This window comes from Cannabis sativa, chromosome 2 (assembly GCF_029168945.1).
Source record: "Cannabis sativa cultivar Pink pepper isolate KNU-18-1 chromosome 2, ASM2916894v1, whole genome shotgun sequence".
Taxonomy (NCBI): Eukaryota; Viridiplantae; Streptophyta; class Magnoliopsida; order Rosales; family Cannabaceae; genus Cannabis; species Cannabis sativa.
Genome location: NC_083602.1, coordinates 52,512,592 through 52,528,297, shown reverse-complemented (window position 1 = coordinate 52,528,297; position 15,706 = coordinate 52,512,592). Strand labels below are relative to the sequence as shown.

The 15,706-nt window shown below is 30.6% G+C and overlaps 2 protein-coding genes and 1 long non-coding RNA gene across 4 annotated transcripts; 2 read left to right on the top strand and 1 right to left on the bottom strand.

Annotated features, from left to right (window-relative positions):
* Positions 1–5,017: 5,017 nt before the first annotated feature.
* On the bottom strand, positions 5,018–6,415 carry LOC133033989 (uncharacterized). Its single transcript, XR_009685977.1, has 2 exons — positions 6,253–6,415; positions 5,018–5,216 (listed from the first exon to the last, which is right to left on the bottom strand). It is a non-coding gene; the product is annotated as an uncharacterized LOC133033989 (long non-coding RNA).
* A 4,067-nt stretch (positions 6,416–10,482) lies between these two features.
* On the top strand, positions 10,483–13,680 carry LOC115714486 (uncharacterized). 2 transcript variants are annotated; one of them, XM_061110606.1, is made up of 2 exons: positions 10,483–13,163; positions 13,258–13,680. In XM_061110606.1, exons 1-2 carry the CDS (start codon positions 12,862–12,864, stop codon positions 13,379–13,381), a joined length of 426 nt encoding a protein of 141 aa, XP_060966589.1. In that variant the 5' UTR covers positions 10,483–12,861; the 3' UTR covers positions 13,382–13,680. Both variants share the same exon structure in this region; 1 of them encodes a protein (XP_060966589.1).
* Positions 11,506–12,620, top strand: LOC133034353 (uncharacterized). The gene is made up of 3 exons (XM_061109419.1): positions 11,506–11,829; positions 11,909–12,139; positions 12,501–12,620. The coding sequence occupies exons 1-3, from the start codon at positions 11,506–11,508 to the stop codon at positions 12,618–12,620; spliced, it is 675 nt and encodes a 224-aa protein (XP_060965402.1).
* Positions 13,681–15,706: the final 2,026 nt, after the last annotated feature.

The window sequence follows — 15,706 nt, the reverse complement described above, 5'->3', positions numbered from 1 at the left end:
TAATTCAAACATAATTTGTTTTCAAAATGAAGTAGAGAAGGTTCGGAATATACCTTTCAAATTTCATCTTACAAGTAACATGGAAAAAAAAAATCAATTCCGTTTGGTTGCCTAACCGGATTTTAAAAATAGAAAAGGAGAAGAAAATAAAATAAAATAGACAAGTATCTTATGATGCGTGTGTGACAATAGTACTTACCATGTAGAGGTGTATTGTAAATAATTTGTTGTATATTTTATAATAATTATTAAATTTAATTATGTGAGGGGGGCGTAAATAAATTTAAAAAGAAAATATAAAGTGTAGTTAGTGGGGTTTGAACCTTTACCCTCTAACCTATTTACCAACTACCTTAACCATTACACCAAGGTTACTATTAAGTCTATAAATATCATCTTTTAATACAAATATATGTTGTAACTAATTAAAATAAATATACATTTTTTTCTCAATTTTTTTTTTCAGGGGGGGCAGTCGCCCCCCCTCAGTACAATGTGGGTCCGCCTATGGAGGAAGCCAAGGTAATTGGACAATTGCCTCACCTTAAAATTTACATATCTTTAACATCTATATATAAATGGATGTTAAGAAAATTATTTTTATTTTTTACTATTTTTTTATTTTATTTTGGTTTTTTATATATTTTTTTAGTAAATAATTTTTTGTACTTGCTATTAATACTTTAAGGTATTCAATATCATATCGATATGGTATTCAATAATTGGTTAGTAATTTTTTTTCTTTTTTACTTTGTGTTTTATTTTTTTTTATTTTTTATGAATAATTTTTGTACTATTTTTTTCTAAATAATTTTTTGTACTATTATTGTTATGTGACACCTTAAGGTGCTCAATACCATACAATATCTCATACACTTTTTTTTTTTTTTTAAATGAAGCGTTATAAATAGCAAATTAGACATCATAGTCATTACATAGTATAATGTTCGGGATAGACAACTCACTCAACCTGCCAATCCACATACACAATAATTGGTTAATATTTTTTTAAATAATATTAAATTAAAATTTGTGGGAACTGATATTAAAATGCACTAATAATAATATATTACCTTTTGTAGTGATTGGTACTTTCATGTGTCGCGTAACATTTGCGTAACATTTTCGTTATTAATATGTATATATTTTTATTAATTTCGATTAGAATTTTAATTTTTTGTTATTATTATATATAAGTTTGCAAGAATATTTTTAATGAGATATGTAAAAATTGTATTATATTTAGCAAAAAAAAAAAATAACTTGTGATATATTTGCATCAATTTTCAGCATTATGTTCCAATACATAATTGTAAAACTTGATGTAGATTTTTTTTTCTTTTGTTCTTTTGTTTTTTTTGTTATGAATGATTGCCAATAAATGAACATATACTACACTATGTCATTATTTAAATATAATTTTTTCTCAACAATTATTTAAATATAATTAATAAAAGTAAAATATATAATTATAACCTATATATTTTGACGAATGATACGTGTCAGTGCCAGGAGCACATCCTCCACACACTTAGGACATCTCTAATGGAAAAACTCAAATTTAGTGTTAAATTAACACCAAAAAATTACTATTTCAACACTAATTTTTTTCAATTCCAACCACAACACTAAAAATTACACTAAATTTTATATTCTTTTTATTAATATAATAAGAATATTTTAATACTAAATATATATAAATATTAAGTTTTTCTTCTTAAAAGTATTATTTAATTATTAATTTTTTTTTTAAAAAAAAATAGTGCAGTTTACAGTGTCCCACAAAATTTGGTGGGACACTGTAGACAAATCCATTTATGAGTATAGTTTTAGTGTCCCATTGGAGTAAACATAGTGTGAAACTACACTATATTTGGTGTTTTAGAGTTCGGTTGGAGATGGCCTTAGTATTTATATATAAATATGTGCATAGGTGAATTAGAGTCTAAAGTTTTTTTTTTTTTTTGAACCAAAAAATTTACTTTTATTAAATCAAATCAGCTTCCAAACCAACAGGGAAATAACCCTCACGGGAAATACAGTCAGGAATAGAACCAGAAGAACGAGCTAAAAAGTTAGCCGCCTGGTTCTCGGACCGTTTAACAAAATTAATTGAAATAAAAAACAAATGAGATGATTGCATAAGAGCAACACAGTCCATGATTAAAAGCCCCACCGAAGACAACAACCGCTTCTTCTGTTGCACCGCTTGCACCAGCAACGAGTCTGAATTAGAGTCTAAAGTTAATTGGTTAGAAATGTAAAAGACTAATAAATTAACACATCACATTTTAGAAGAAAAAAAATTTGTTGAAAATTAATAATGCGTGGCTGGTACAATAATCATCAACTAAAAAAAAACCCTAGATCATTACCGAAGGAAAAGATTATTGTATTGATCTTCTTGATTGATGCCAAAGTTTTTCTCATTCCCACATTAACGTCTTCTTCTGTGAGGGGTTCAAGAGCAGTCGTCTGAGAGTGGTTCGGTTCGGCTCAACGACGTCCTCCGTTTCAGATTTTTATTTTCGTTTATTAATTTACTATTATTAGTTTAATTCCAATTAATATTTTTATGGGGTTATAATTACAAGGAGTTCATTCCTTAATTAATTTTAATGTTGTGATCGTGTTTATGTGTTGAAACTAATTTAGTTTTTCCATTAGTAATTTAGTTTTTTCATTAGTCTTGTCTTTTGACATGGTTCTTTAGTCTTGTCTTTTGACATGGTTTTTTAGTCTTATCCTTTTAGTTTTTTTTTATTCGAGTCTTGTCTTTTGGCATGGGTTGTGTAGCTCAGAATCATCATGGTGCTATGGTAGAAGCATTCAAGAAGGGAAAGATTGGATGTGTTCAAACCGAAATTGCTGAGATAATAGGCATTAAAGAAGCATTGAGTTGGATTGCAACTCATTCATGAGATAGAGTCATGTTGGAAACAAATAGCTTGGTGTGTGTCCAAGCGATTCAGAACAGTATTTTATGCCTTCACAATTTGTGATTTGTAAAACGATATGCAAATAAGTTGGTTCATTGATTGGCAAGAGACTCTTGTTTCTCTACAGGTCGCGTGCTTCAGTTGGAGGATTGTTCCTCTAAAGTGTGTTATATTGTTTTGAACGAATTTATTAATTAATAAATTTTATGATTTTTATTCAAAAAATAAATAAATAAACTAACACATCACACATATATATAGTCTATATTATTTACTAACTAAAATATAAAATTATATACCTATAAACCCTACTATATATTTAGGAATACAGTATCAATACTTGTCATTTTTGTCAACAATATCAAAAAAAAACTATTTCTTTAATTTTTGTTTTTTTTTTCTTTGGTTTCCATTGTTGCATAAATTATTTTATTAAAAATTGTTATAATTTAACTTAATTGTACAGAATATTATAGTTATGTTCGTAAAAATATTTTAGTAATCATTTTCAAAAGAAAAAAGTAATAAAAAAGATTATTTTTATAGGAAATTATTTGTGCTTTATAATTAAAATTATGGAGAATAATAACAAAATTATATATTTGAGTATGAAATTATTTATTTTTTAATTTATAGTTTTTCTTCGCCCTATGTAAAATAATTTTCTAGTTTCAGTCATTGACTAACACTATTAAATTAAAGATGTTATTTTAGCATTTCTCATACGTTGTGTAAGGGAAAACGACTATTGATTAATTTGGATGACCCTATACTTAGAAAGATAATATATGGAAAGAATAATATTTTTGACTTATTTAAAATAAGTTAGTCTAATTAATTGCCATTTGTTGTGTTCACCATAATCACACGTATGGGTATAGTTTAATTAGCTTATTAGTTCAATATGAATGCCATTTCAACAACTACTTATCTTGATTACTATATATAACTGATACACCACCTTGGTCTAATGATGAGATGAAAATAATAATAGATAACAAAAAAAAAATTACAACAATATGATTGTACGAAATTTTAAACATTTTAATGAATTATAGTTTGTGCTTTTATATATTGTTTTTGATTATTTTACTATTGTTATTTTTTTTTCATGTTATTTTTATAGGAGTGTAAATTATAATTAAAAAATAAAAAATTGTAAAATTAAAAAAAAATGTAAAAAAATATATATAAAAAAATTACTTTGGCAGTATAAATGTTAAAATTATACCAAGTGGAATAAAATTTCGATTGCTCGACATATTTGAACTCTTTTTACGAAACAGAATGTCCTGTGGGTTAAATAGATCAATGCCATCTGTTAGAAAATTTTTCATTGCAGGAAGAAAAAGAAGAATTACAATCAAAATCCTCAAAATACAAATAAAAGTATTACATTAAGATTATAAGAAAACTAGAGAAGAATAAAATACAATATAAGCTTGACCAAGGCTTAAGGACTTTTGTCTTAAAAGTCATTTTCTCCCCCACATGAACAATTAAGTGGCGTTTGGTTGGAGATAATAAAATGGAATAGAATGGAAAGAAACAATTTTTATTTTATTCATTTGTTTGGTTGCATATTAAAGTATTGGAATGACCTAAACACTATTTTTGTAGAATGACTATTCTATTTTTAAATAAAAGGAAAGATCATTCTAATGCATGATAAGAAAATAATAATTTATCAAATATTTTTATGTATTTTAGATTTTAGTCTATTTCATTCCTATTTCTATTCTCATCTTCATTCCTATTCCTATATTTTATTCCTCCTAACGGTGGCATTTGGTTGAGAGGAAGGAAAATATAGGAATAAGAATGAGAATGAGAATAGAAATAAGAATGGAATGATATCAAATTAAATTTAAAATGCATAAAAAACTAATAAAGAAATTATTAAATTTTTTGTGATCACGCATTGGAATGGTCTTTCCTTCTATTTTAAAATGGAGTAGTCATTCAACCAAAATGGTGGAAAGGTATTCTGCTGCTAGTTGGAAACCGGGGCTATTTGCTAGTATTTTATTGATGTTTGTATTTATTTTGTTGATTAATGAAATCATTTCTTCTCAAACAAAAAAAAAACATAATTTATATAAGTCTGCGATCCCGTTAAAATTTACATAAGTCTACATAATACTTACATTAACTGACTATTAAAAAGGTGAGCCTAAATTGTCCCGAAGACCATGAACGCTCCAGGTCTAACCATCTTGATATGTATAATCTTCACCATTAGCTTTAGACTCATCCCAATTCGGTTCTAGCTTATACCTGCACACACACGTAATAACTGTGAGTCGAAAGGCTCAGTAAGAAAAGTATAATCATGACATAAACTTACACCGAATTATAACTAGGCGCCCATACACCCAATTATAACCCTATCACATGTCCCACGCAAATTGAGTCTAGAATGTTCATATGATAGTACTATTGACCATAATATTAGTCTATACTCGGTACTTTAGTCGTACCGATGTGATAGCGTCAATTAGTACTCTACCAAACATATAACTATCGGTATTCAGTGCAACTCTATGTACACTAATACTACTATTTTAATATGTTAACTAACAGGAATTCATTAATATGCACGCTAAATATGTAATTATATATGCATATCATTATACTAATATTTTCTTAATTCTGAATGCAAGTGTGTCGGTAACTTTGAGTGGAAACTGTTGCTCGACGATTTAAGGCCCTAAGTCACAATTACGTAAAACTGGTAAGTGATCCGATAAATCACTTTTGAGGACTTAAACTTGAAACTAAAAGTTTCCTTATCGATAAATAGCGTGACTAAACCCTACTTAACGAGAAAAAAAAGGTTTCGGGAAGAGTACCCTAACGAAATGGCAGGCCATTTCTGTGAAAATGATAGACCGTTTTTTTGGGTTTTCTATCTGGAAAAATGGTAGGCCATTTTCCCAGAAACAGTCTGCCATTTTCACAGCAGATTTTTCCCCAAACCTCAAAACTACCACAATTCGAAACCAAACCTTTCTAAACTTTTGGGAATACCTAAATTAGGTCCAATAATCATAATTCACAATTAAAAGCATCAACAAAGCTCAGAATTCAAATCCATCATTAAAGAGCTAAATTTGAGCTTCAAAAGCTCAAACCTACTTCAAACTTGCTACAGCCCACCAAACAACTCTAAAATAGCTCAAACAAACCTAATTCAATTTTAAGAACTAAATTCTAACACTACCAAAACCCAACAGTGGCCAAAATCAAAATTACATGTTAAAACCTAACTTTTACACTTAAAATCAAAAAGAATATGAGGAACAAGAATTACCTTAAGTTAAACTTTAAAATCCTACTCAAATAACTCTTAACTTGATCTAAACTACTAGAAAATCCTAAACTCCCTTAATTTTCTTGGTGCGGCCGACCTTAAACAGAGAGAGAAAGGTCTTGAAATTTTCTAATTTTTTGAATTATGAAGATAAAGACTAAAATAATTAATCCTTTTCAGCTTATTATCTAAAAGATAAAGAGACAATCACTAAAAATCCCACTAAGTCACTTAAGACAAGAAGAAGGAAAAGACATTTTTACCCAACTATACTAAAATTGTAATTTACACACTTAGGGGTAAAATAGTCCAAAAGTATAACCCCGAATAATCTCGACATTTTAAATATCTAATTATCTAGCTTTGTTAATATACTCAACCGTATCTAAGTAACTCTATTGGCCAAACCATCACATTCTACTGTTACCGAACACAAAATATGAAAATTATAAAATTCATACACAGTATATATACCTCTAGAATTTAAATATATCTCTGTAATTGAGAAAATATTTTTCTAAGGCCTATTTCTGATAATAAGCCATAACTTTCTATCAAGAAACACATAAATCATAAAATGATTCATTCTTATTTATCTACTAATTCTCATAATTTAACTATGCGGTCATTACACCAAGCATCACTAATTGTTTTCCAATGCACATGAAGTCTACGGGCTAAGAGGTCAATGCCATGTGTACAACATTAGCTGTAATCCAAAAGTCCATAACCATCTGCATCTGAGAAGCGAAGAAGCTGAGAAGGTCCCTCCTTTTTAAAACTTGGCCAACATGTCCATGGCAATTTGAAAAGAAGGCTGTAAGCCTCCATCACTCCCAAGTCTTGAAAGCTTGGGGGTAAATGTTATCCGTGTTTTCAAAAGGAGGACACATGTCATTTCTAAAGTAGGATTGGCCCAGGACGGCCTGGCCCAAAACCTTTCCATGAGGATAGATCCAACCTAGACGATGAGGTAGGCCCAAGCCCACCTTTAGCCTAGAAGGCTCGCCTCCAGATTGAGGCTTTCAGATCCAGGAAGGTCTCTTGCCTTCCCGAGATTGAATTCAAATGAACGTAGGGACACATCCAAAGAGGGTACTTTAAGAGGCACCTTGGAAGCCTAGTATAGGGTGATGTGGCTGCCCTCTGGCTCCTGGTCCCACCGAATTAGGGCTTGTCCCCTATGTCAGAGCATGATAGTGCACGCACTACCAAAAGGAAAACTTTCCTTTTGTCCAACAACACGTATTTAACACCACAATACACATGTGCGACGCCTGTAGGACATTTGTCCCAAACTGCGTGGTCCCTATATAGATGTGCAAACGCCTTCGACCCACGAGCCAAAATTCTGCCTGTGGACCTAAAGTCATGTATTTCATGTATTTACTTCAATAGTGGACCTAGTTTATACAGAAACCCTAGCGGGTCACGGGTATTCCTAGATCCGACTCCTAGCCTATAAATACTACTTCGTACCCTCATGCAAGTGGTTAGAATTGGAAGGGTTAGAAAACTTACAAGTAAGAAAACACAATAGCAAGAAGCTAGGGTTCATAAAATACTCAATCCAATCTGCACGATTCAATCCAATCCGCAAAGTGCGAATATTCGCACTTGTGCAGATTGGATGTTGATTGATATGTAAAAGTAATCGATCCAATCCAATCCACACATATTTATATATATTTTAAAAAAAATTATATATGCCATTAATATTTTAATGCAAAAAAATAGTAATTCAAGGAGGCGTTTGGAATGAAGTGTATATTATGAAGGAGAATATAATTCTAGAGAAATGTGTAAACTATGTTTAGTTGTGTAGGGTAATATGTAATTATATTCCCGGTAATTGAATTACATTATTTGGTTGAGTACAAGAATCTTATATATTATTTTAAAAAATAAATAAAAATATATTTTTTTTTTTGTATTATATCTGTTTAATATTCATTATACATAAAAATAAAATAATTATTCATTAAAGAAATATATTTGTTAATTAGTAAATATTAAATTTTATTGTATTTTTTATTAATTAAAATGAACTAATCTATATATTTTATCATTATGTTATTTATTTTTGTTCGCAATGTCATTTATGTACAATATCCACATAAATTTTTTATGTATAATGTATATATATAAATGTTATTGCTAATAGCATAAAAATAACTCAATTAAAAATAAAAATCGATCTCACAGACTAAATATATATCGTAATATATTTTTTTTTATAATAATCAAAATATTGATGGTATTTAAATTTATTTATTAATTCAAAAATAATATTCAAATTAATTTAATAGAAGAGAATAATTCAACCCTATTCTTTTTTAAGTTATCAACATTGCTCTCTTCAAGGATAATTATATTACTAAGGGAATAACATTGTAAGCATAAACTCTCAAAACAAACAAAGTAATATTTCACATTACCATTCTCTTGCTAGCATTAACCCATTCTAAACAGGTATTTTTACACCTGATGCCACATTTGCTCATTTTTTTACTTTTTTGTCATTACACGGTTTTTTAAACTTTTTTAACTTTTACATTTTTCAATTTTAGTTTTCAAAAAGTTTCATAATTACAAAACTACCTTTACCATGCTTTTGTCATCTTCCTTACACACGTTCACGCACGCCACCTCATAACTCCTTTTTTCTTTTTTTTTTTTGAATTTTTTTTTTCTCTGCTTCTTCTCGTCTTCAAACCGTTGCTTCCCACGATCACCATTTTCAAGCCCTAACCCATTTCTTCTTCCCACGATCACCTTCTCCAAGCCCTCACCCACGTTTTCCTCAACCTACATTGTCATCCTCCCCTATTTTTTTTCTATATAAATGGCAACCACTAGAAGTGGTTCGAAATCACCATCTCCGGCCAAGAAACACCCTAAAAAATCTAAGAAGCCTCCAACTGTTACTTCCAAAGTCGAAGCTAAGATGGGGTTAAAAAAAAATGCTAAGAAATTAGTGGGTGATGTTCCAGAGACATCGGGCACTAAGAAAAGAGCCCTTCCAGTTAAGGTCGATGCTCCTAAGCCTAAGAGAGCAAAAATTTCCAAGTCTGCACGCGATGTAAGTTTCTTTTTGTTGTTTTTCAATTTTTCTTTAGTTTTTTTCTGGTTGTTCTATTTATGGTATTACATTTGATGATTTAATGTTTTCCCCATTTTTGTTCTAGGTTTCCTCAGATTCTGATTTTGAGGATGAAGTGCATGCTGAGGACCAAAAGCCTAAACTTAAATCGAAGGTAATTTTAAATTGCTTGGTATCATTTTATTGAGTTAATTTTTACATCAGCTTTTTAGGTCACTGATTTAGTTGTTTATCATCATTTTTTTTTATGTTTTTTTGTTGTTCTTTATGTATTTCTGTCATGTATTGTGGTTGATGTTGTTTTCTTGTTTTTATTCAGTTGTTGTTTGGTTGTTTTAAAATTACACAGTTCAATTCGTATTGTGCTACAGTTTTTTAATGCATTTCCCCATTGGTTGTTTATATGTTTATTGTGAGTTTGTTTTCGATTGTTTTACACAATATTAGTATTGAGAAGCATTTTACTAATTTCATTTTCAACAAGATGTTACAGTGTTGTTTATTCTTTAGTTATTTATATGTTTATTGTGAGTTTTTTTTCGGTTGTTTATCACAATATTATTATCGAGTAGCATTTTCGAAATTTCATTTTTAACTAGCTTCTACAGTGTTGTTAATAGTTTTAGTTGTTTATCTGTTTATTGTTAGTTTTGTTTTGGTTGTTGATCATTATAAAATTTTTACTTTTTACAAACAACTGCAATGTTTTAAATATATTTCGTTTGTTTTTCTGTTTATTGTGAGTTTTCTTTGGGTTTTTTATGATAATTTCAGTATTCACAACCATTGTAAATCTTTTATTTTTTACAAGTTGTTACAGTGTTGTTTATGTATTTTTTAAAAGCTGTTTATCTTTTACGTTTATCATACTGTAACGGTTTCATAAATGTTGTTTTTAGGTTTTGTATTGGTTGTATTTTGGTTACTACATTTTATATCTGCCTTGTTCTTGTTGCTCAGATTTGTTGCTTATGTTTTACTTTGTATTTCTATTTTTTTGCAGGTCCATGTTAGGACCTTAGAGAAGGTTGAAGGTTTTGACTTACAAAAAAAAAAAATCACCCTAAGGTGTCCTTTTTTTTTAAAAAAAAATTGTTTTTATTGTTTGTTTTCTGTTTCTGTTTTAGTTTTTTTATTTTGTCCTCATTTCTTTTGTTTCAATTGATACAGGAATGATATTATATTTATGACCAGAAGAATCTCTTCATTGCGAAAGCCTTTTCGACTGCTACTTTCCAGGTGATAGAGAACATTAAGTCTTGTCTTTCAGCTGAACAGCTTGAAATGTTTTCCAAAACCTGTTTTGGACATTTCCTTAAGCTTCCTGATTTTAAATTTCAACCGCAAGTGTTTCATGGGTTGTTGCTGCGGGAGGTTCATCAACCTAATGATGCTGTGTTGTGGGTAATGATACGCGGTGTTAGGCTTAGGTTTAGCATTGAGGAGTTTGCTTTGATTACTGGTTTAGACTGTGAAGGTGACTGTAGTGTTTTAGATTTTAAGCAAGACGTTAATAGTCTTTCTGAAAAATATTGGCCAACTTCGTCCTCTATCACTAAGGAATCTGTTAGGGAATGTTTTACCACCAAGAGGTGGGGTGATTCTGATGAGGATGCTGTGAAGTTGGCAGTTTTGTATTTTGTGGAATGGTTCTTGCTTAGTGGCACTAAGCATAAAAATGTACCTAGGTCTATTTTAGATGTTGTAGACAGTGGGAGGTACAATGAATTTGCTTGGGGACGGAGTTCTTTTGAACTGACTATTTCCTCATTGAAGGGTAAGCTTGACAGTTGGGTTGAAGGTGTTAGGAAGGCAAGGAGTTCGGGAAAGAGGCCGAGTGTTTTTTACACTTTGATTGGTTGTCCTCATGTTTTTCAAATTTGGTTCTATGAGTGTTGTAAGTACATGAAAGGTAAGTATTGCCAAAAGGAAAACTCTCGTATTCCAAGGATCATTCAGTGGACATGCAATAGTCAGCCTACTTTCAAAGTTTTGAAGACTACTATTTTTGATGTTTCCAAAGATAAGGTATATCTGCTAGTTGTAATTTGGTTTTTTAGTAGTTGTTTTTATGTTATTTTTTATTATTAATAATCTTCATAATTGAAATTTTCATTTTGTTGTTTTTTGATCAGCTGGAACTATCAAATATGAGGCCCACTGCTACTGAGTTCAAAGCTTTGAAATTGAGCAGTTTCAAGTTTGACACTGACTACAATTCTTACAAGAGTGTTCCTGTTCCCGAAGAGCCTTCTGTTGCTCAGAGTGACATTTCTGTCAAGCTTGATGCTTTTTCTGAGAAATTTGATGGGTTGGAGGTGAAGATCGATTTGCTGCATACTTCCCAACAGAAGATTTCATCCGATTTGGTTGAGTTGAAAGAGTTTGTGTCTGCACAGTTTGTTTCTTTTGGTGCTCAGATGGCTTCAATGCAGGCACAGTTTTCTACTGTTTTTGCCGATTCTTATGCTAAGGTATGTTAGTTTTTCAATGGTTGTTTTTCAGTTTTTTTTAAGTTGTTTTATACTAATTTAAATTATAATTTCAATATAGGACAAAGGCAGTGACTCTTCCAATAATGATGGTGGAAGTGGTAATGAAGAAGATTTTGATTTAGATGAATCTGAAGAAACTGATGACAATGAAGAAGAGAATGTTATGGGTGATGAAGAAGGTGAGGGTAGTGAAGGTGAAGAGAAGGATGGTCAAGCTGATGAAGATTCTGAGTCAAAAGAAAAAAATGATGAGGGCAGTGATGATGAATGCACTGATAGTGAGGAGAAGGTAGATAAGTAGACAATGTAACTATGTTTTAGTTACTTTGTGTGGTTTATTTCGTTGTAAGTCCGTTTAGGTTGTGTCTTGTAATTCTATGTTCTTGTTATGTCTCTTCTTATGTTTTAGTTTTTTTTTTTTTTAATTTGCAACTAATTTTCAAACTATTTATTTGTATTTATTATGTTATTTAGATAGTTGTGTTTATAGATTATGTTGTTCGCAATTATTGTTGGTCTTCTTATTTTACTTGTTGTTTTTATTTTGTTTTTTAGTTGTTATGTAGTTGTTTCTTAGTTGTTGAAGCCTTTTACAAAAAAATAACTTCATTTTTTTTCTATCTTCTCTTTCCTTCTTTTTCTGTATCAAGAATTTCGTTGATTTCAATGACGGACCTACTCAAATAGATGTTGAGGCTACTGTTCAGTCCGGTGTGAAAGCAGTTGAGATTATGGTAATGTTGCTTTTGTGTTATTTTTTGGTTGTGTAAAGGTTGTTATTTTTTAACCCTGCTCTAATTACTTTTTAATACCATATATAAACAGATGTCTTCAGATGGAATTAGTGGTGATTCTAGTAAACAGATTTCAGTTTCTGAAAATGTTGAGGTTACGGATCGTCGTCTTGTTTGTTTTGAGGTATATTTTTTTTATGGTTGTTTTTTATTTTCTTCATACTTTTTGTGTTTAACACTGACTTTTTTTTTCATTTATTTGGAAAAAATATATTAGATGGGTGCAACAGGTCTCAATGTTGATTCTAACATTGAACTTGTTAAAGATGACCCAATTCCCGTTGAAGAAACTCCTCTTGTTGACAAGAGGAAATCTAAGAAACCCATAGCGTTGACGTCTCCGTTTATGGAGTATGACTCTTCCATTTCTAGTTCTAAAGATGGTTATGGTTATGGAGTTGTTAAGTATGTGGCTGGTTTGTGTCCTCTTGATGATAAGATTGGTGAAGATGTAGAACATAAAGACGAGAATGATTTTGACTTGTGGCTTGGTGAAGGACGGCGATCAAAGAAAGATCCGTAAGTGTTTAATTTCAGCACTTTTGTTGTGTTTTTGTATATTTTGTTTTTTACTTTACTATTTATGTTTCAATTCTTTTTTTTTTTATGTTAGCCATGACAAGGACAAGGTTTACTTGAAGGGTAAGGATAAGATTGTTCCCCCTTTTCGTTTTGGCGTGGAAGATGTTGCAAGCAAGATGTGGTTCCACAAGCTTGCATATCGTGGCCAATGTTAAACTAATTCTGTAAGTTAATTTATTTATTCTTTTGATTTTTTTAAAAAATTTCAGTCTATAGTTTTCTTCATGTTGTTTGTTGGTTGTTTTTCAGTTGTTAATATATAATTCATTTTCTTAATTTTGAACATTTCTCATTTTTTATTGTTTAGCATTTGGACATCATTTTTTACTATCTACGTAAAAAAGAAAAGTATGCAAAGGAGCCAAAGGTTAAGTTCACAACCACCGATTGCTTATTCTTCAAAACTATTCATGCTTTGTATGAAAAATTTGTTGCACAGAAAAAAGATCTTTCTTTGATAAGCACTTGACATGCCATTGCTGATTATATCAGAGGTAGAAAAATGTTATGTGGTTCCCCTTGGCATTTGTGCGATCATGTTTTGTTTATCATCCATATGGAGACTGAATCACATTGGATTATTGGTCGCTTGAATATTGAGGAAAGGCGTATGTACATGTACAACTCCTTGTCGACTGCTATGAAAGATAGTGCCGCTATCAAAGCTTGTCAGCCATTTGCGGTGTTGTTGCCCCACTTTTTTGCTTTGTTCGATGAGTTCAAAAAGGAAAACAAATCGGTTTGTTTAGACCCTTTCGAAGTTGTTAAGGTTGATGGTTTGCCTCAACAAACCTCGAAGTAAGTTGTTTTTAGTTTTTATTTTCATGCGTTGTTTTATTTTTTTATGTTATTTTCCTTTTTTTAAGTTTTTCTGATGTTGTTTTTTGGTTGTTTTCCAGTGACTGTGGTTGTTTCGTGGCATCATTTGCCGAATACTTCATTGATATGAAACCGATTCCTCCCATATTTGATGTTGAGAAACACCGTGATAGGCTTGCTGTGTTGTTCTATAAGTATGCTCGCATGAAAGAATTGAATTTTATTGATAGTGAAGATGAGGCTCATCCAAAGGGTCCAAAGAAGAATTTGTTTTAGTTATCTATTTGTTGTTGTTGGAAATAGTTCTTTTTTATTTAGTTTTTGTTTTTTTTTTTCTATTACCAGATTATGTTTATAATTATAGACAAGTTGTTGTTTCTATCATGTTTTTTTTTTTTTTTATTGAAATTGGTTTTTTATTTGTTCCTAGTTTTGGATTTTTAATTTTTATATTCAGTTTAATCCATGACAGCATACTATTAACAACCTTTTTACAACCATCTTACAAACGACTAAACTTGCATTTTAATCACTTTATGTAGTTCTGTTTCGTTCTTATTAATCTCAACTTTCTTCCACTCATTTAATTATTTAACTATAATATTTGATGTTCTTTGTATATTAATGATAATAATACCAATTCTCTATTATCAATATCTCTCCACATAAAAATTCACAATAAAAAATAAATGTAACAACCAATAGTAATATGCAGTATGTTTTTCTAAATGTTTTAGTATAGTTGTTTTTTGGTTGATGTGTAGTTGTTTGTACTTCTATGCTGTAATTCTTCTGCAGGTCTTTTTGTTATGTCCCTTTTGTCCACACTTGCCACACTTATTTTGTTTCTTTGTTTCCCAAGCTGCTGCCATTCTTCTTTTCCTCGGCCTTCCAGACTTGATTCTTTCTTTTGGAGGCAACACTATGATGTCTTCAAAAAATTCTGGTAGTTCCCATTCTTTAACGTTTCCAACTGGGTATACTGTTTCTTCATATGTTTGCAGCCATGCTTTTGATGTGTAGTATTGTGCACAGTAGTTGTATGTGTTTATGTTCAAGTCCTTCATGACGGCGACTGCATGGTTACATGGCATTTCATCTTTTTGAAATCTATTGCATGTGCACGTCTTCTCCTTCAAGTTTACTATTCTTGTTCTGTCTTCATCTATCACCTTAAACAGGTTTTGGTTTGCTGGTTTCACCTGCATGTTTTAAACGAACTTTAAAACAACCAAAAAACTATGCAAAAACAACTGTTTTCATTTTACTTTATGCGAACAATAATCTCAACTTACTGTTAGTCGCAATGACTATACATAGTTCCCTATGAGTTTTTTCTCAGATGATGGTGTCAGCCTTGTTGTGCATTTTTGTGCCTCCTTTCTATTATTGTATGTCCACTCTTGCATTTGTGCCCTCAAGCACTCCATTAATGTTGTGACTGGTGTTTTCCTTGCTGCTAAATTGGCTGAGTTCAGTGCCTCACCTATGTTTGATGTCATGGTAGAGTACCTATAATTTGGACAGTTTCTATCATAGTTCTACTTTTAAAAAAACCCTCAAACGCAACGCAAAAACAACGCAAATACAACGCTTAAAATATCTGAATATGTAATTAATGTTATCCTTTTTATTTGTTTTCACCTGTTGTTTTCTGAATG

Excerpts from the sequence above, each read along its gene's own strand:
- LOC115714486 (XM_061110606.1), top strand. The coding sequence starts at position 12,862 with ATGGGTGCAACAGGTCTCAATGTTGATTCTAACATTGAACTTGTTAAA. Across the intron at positions 13,164-13,257 it reads CGGCGATCAAAGAAAGATCC|CCATGACAAGGACAAGGTTT; the intron begins GTAAGTGTTTAA and ends TTTTTATGTTAG.
- LOC133034353 (XM_061109419.1), top strand. The coding sequence starts at position 11,506 with ATGAGGCCCACTGCTACTGAGTTCAAAGCTTTGAAATTGAGCAGTTTC. Across the intron at positions 11,830-11,908 it reads TTGCCGATTCTTATGCTAAG|GACAAAGGCAGTGACTCTTC; the intron begins GTATGTTAGTTT and ends ATTTCAATATAG. Across the intron at positions 12,140-12,500 it reads GCACTGATAGTGAGGAGAAG|AATTTCGTTGATTTCAATGA; the intron begins GTAGATAAGTAG and ends TTCTGTATCAAG.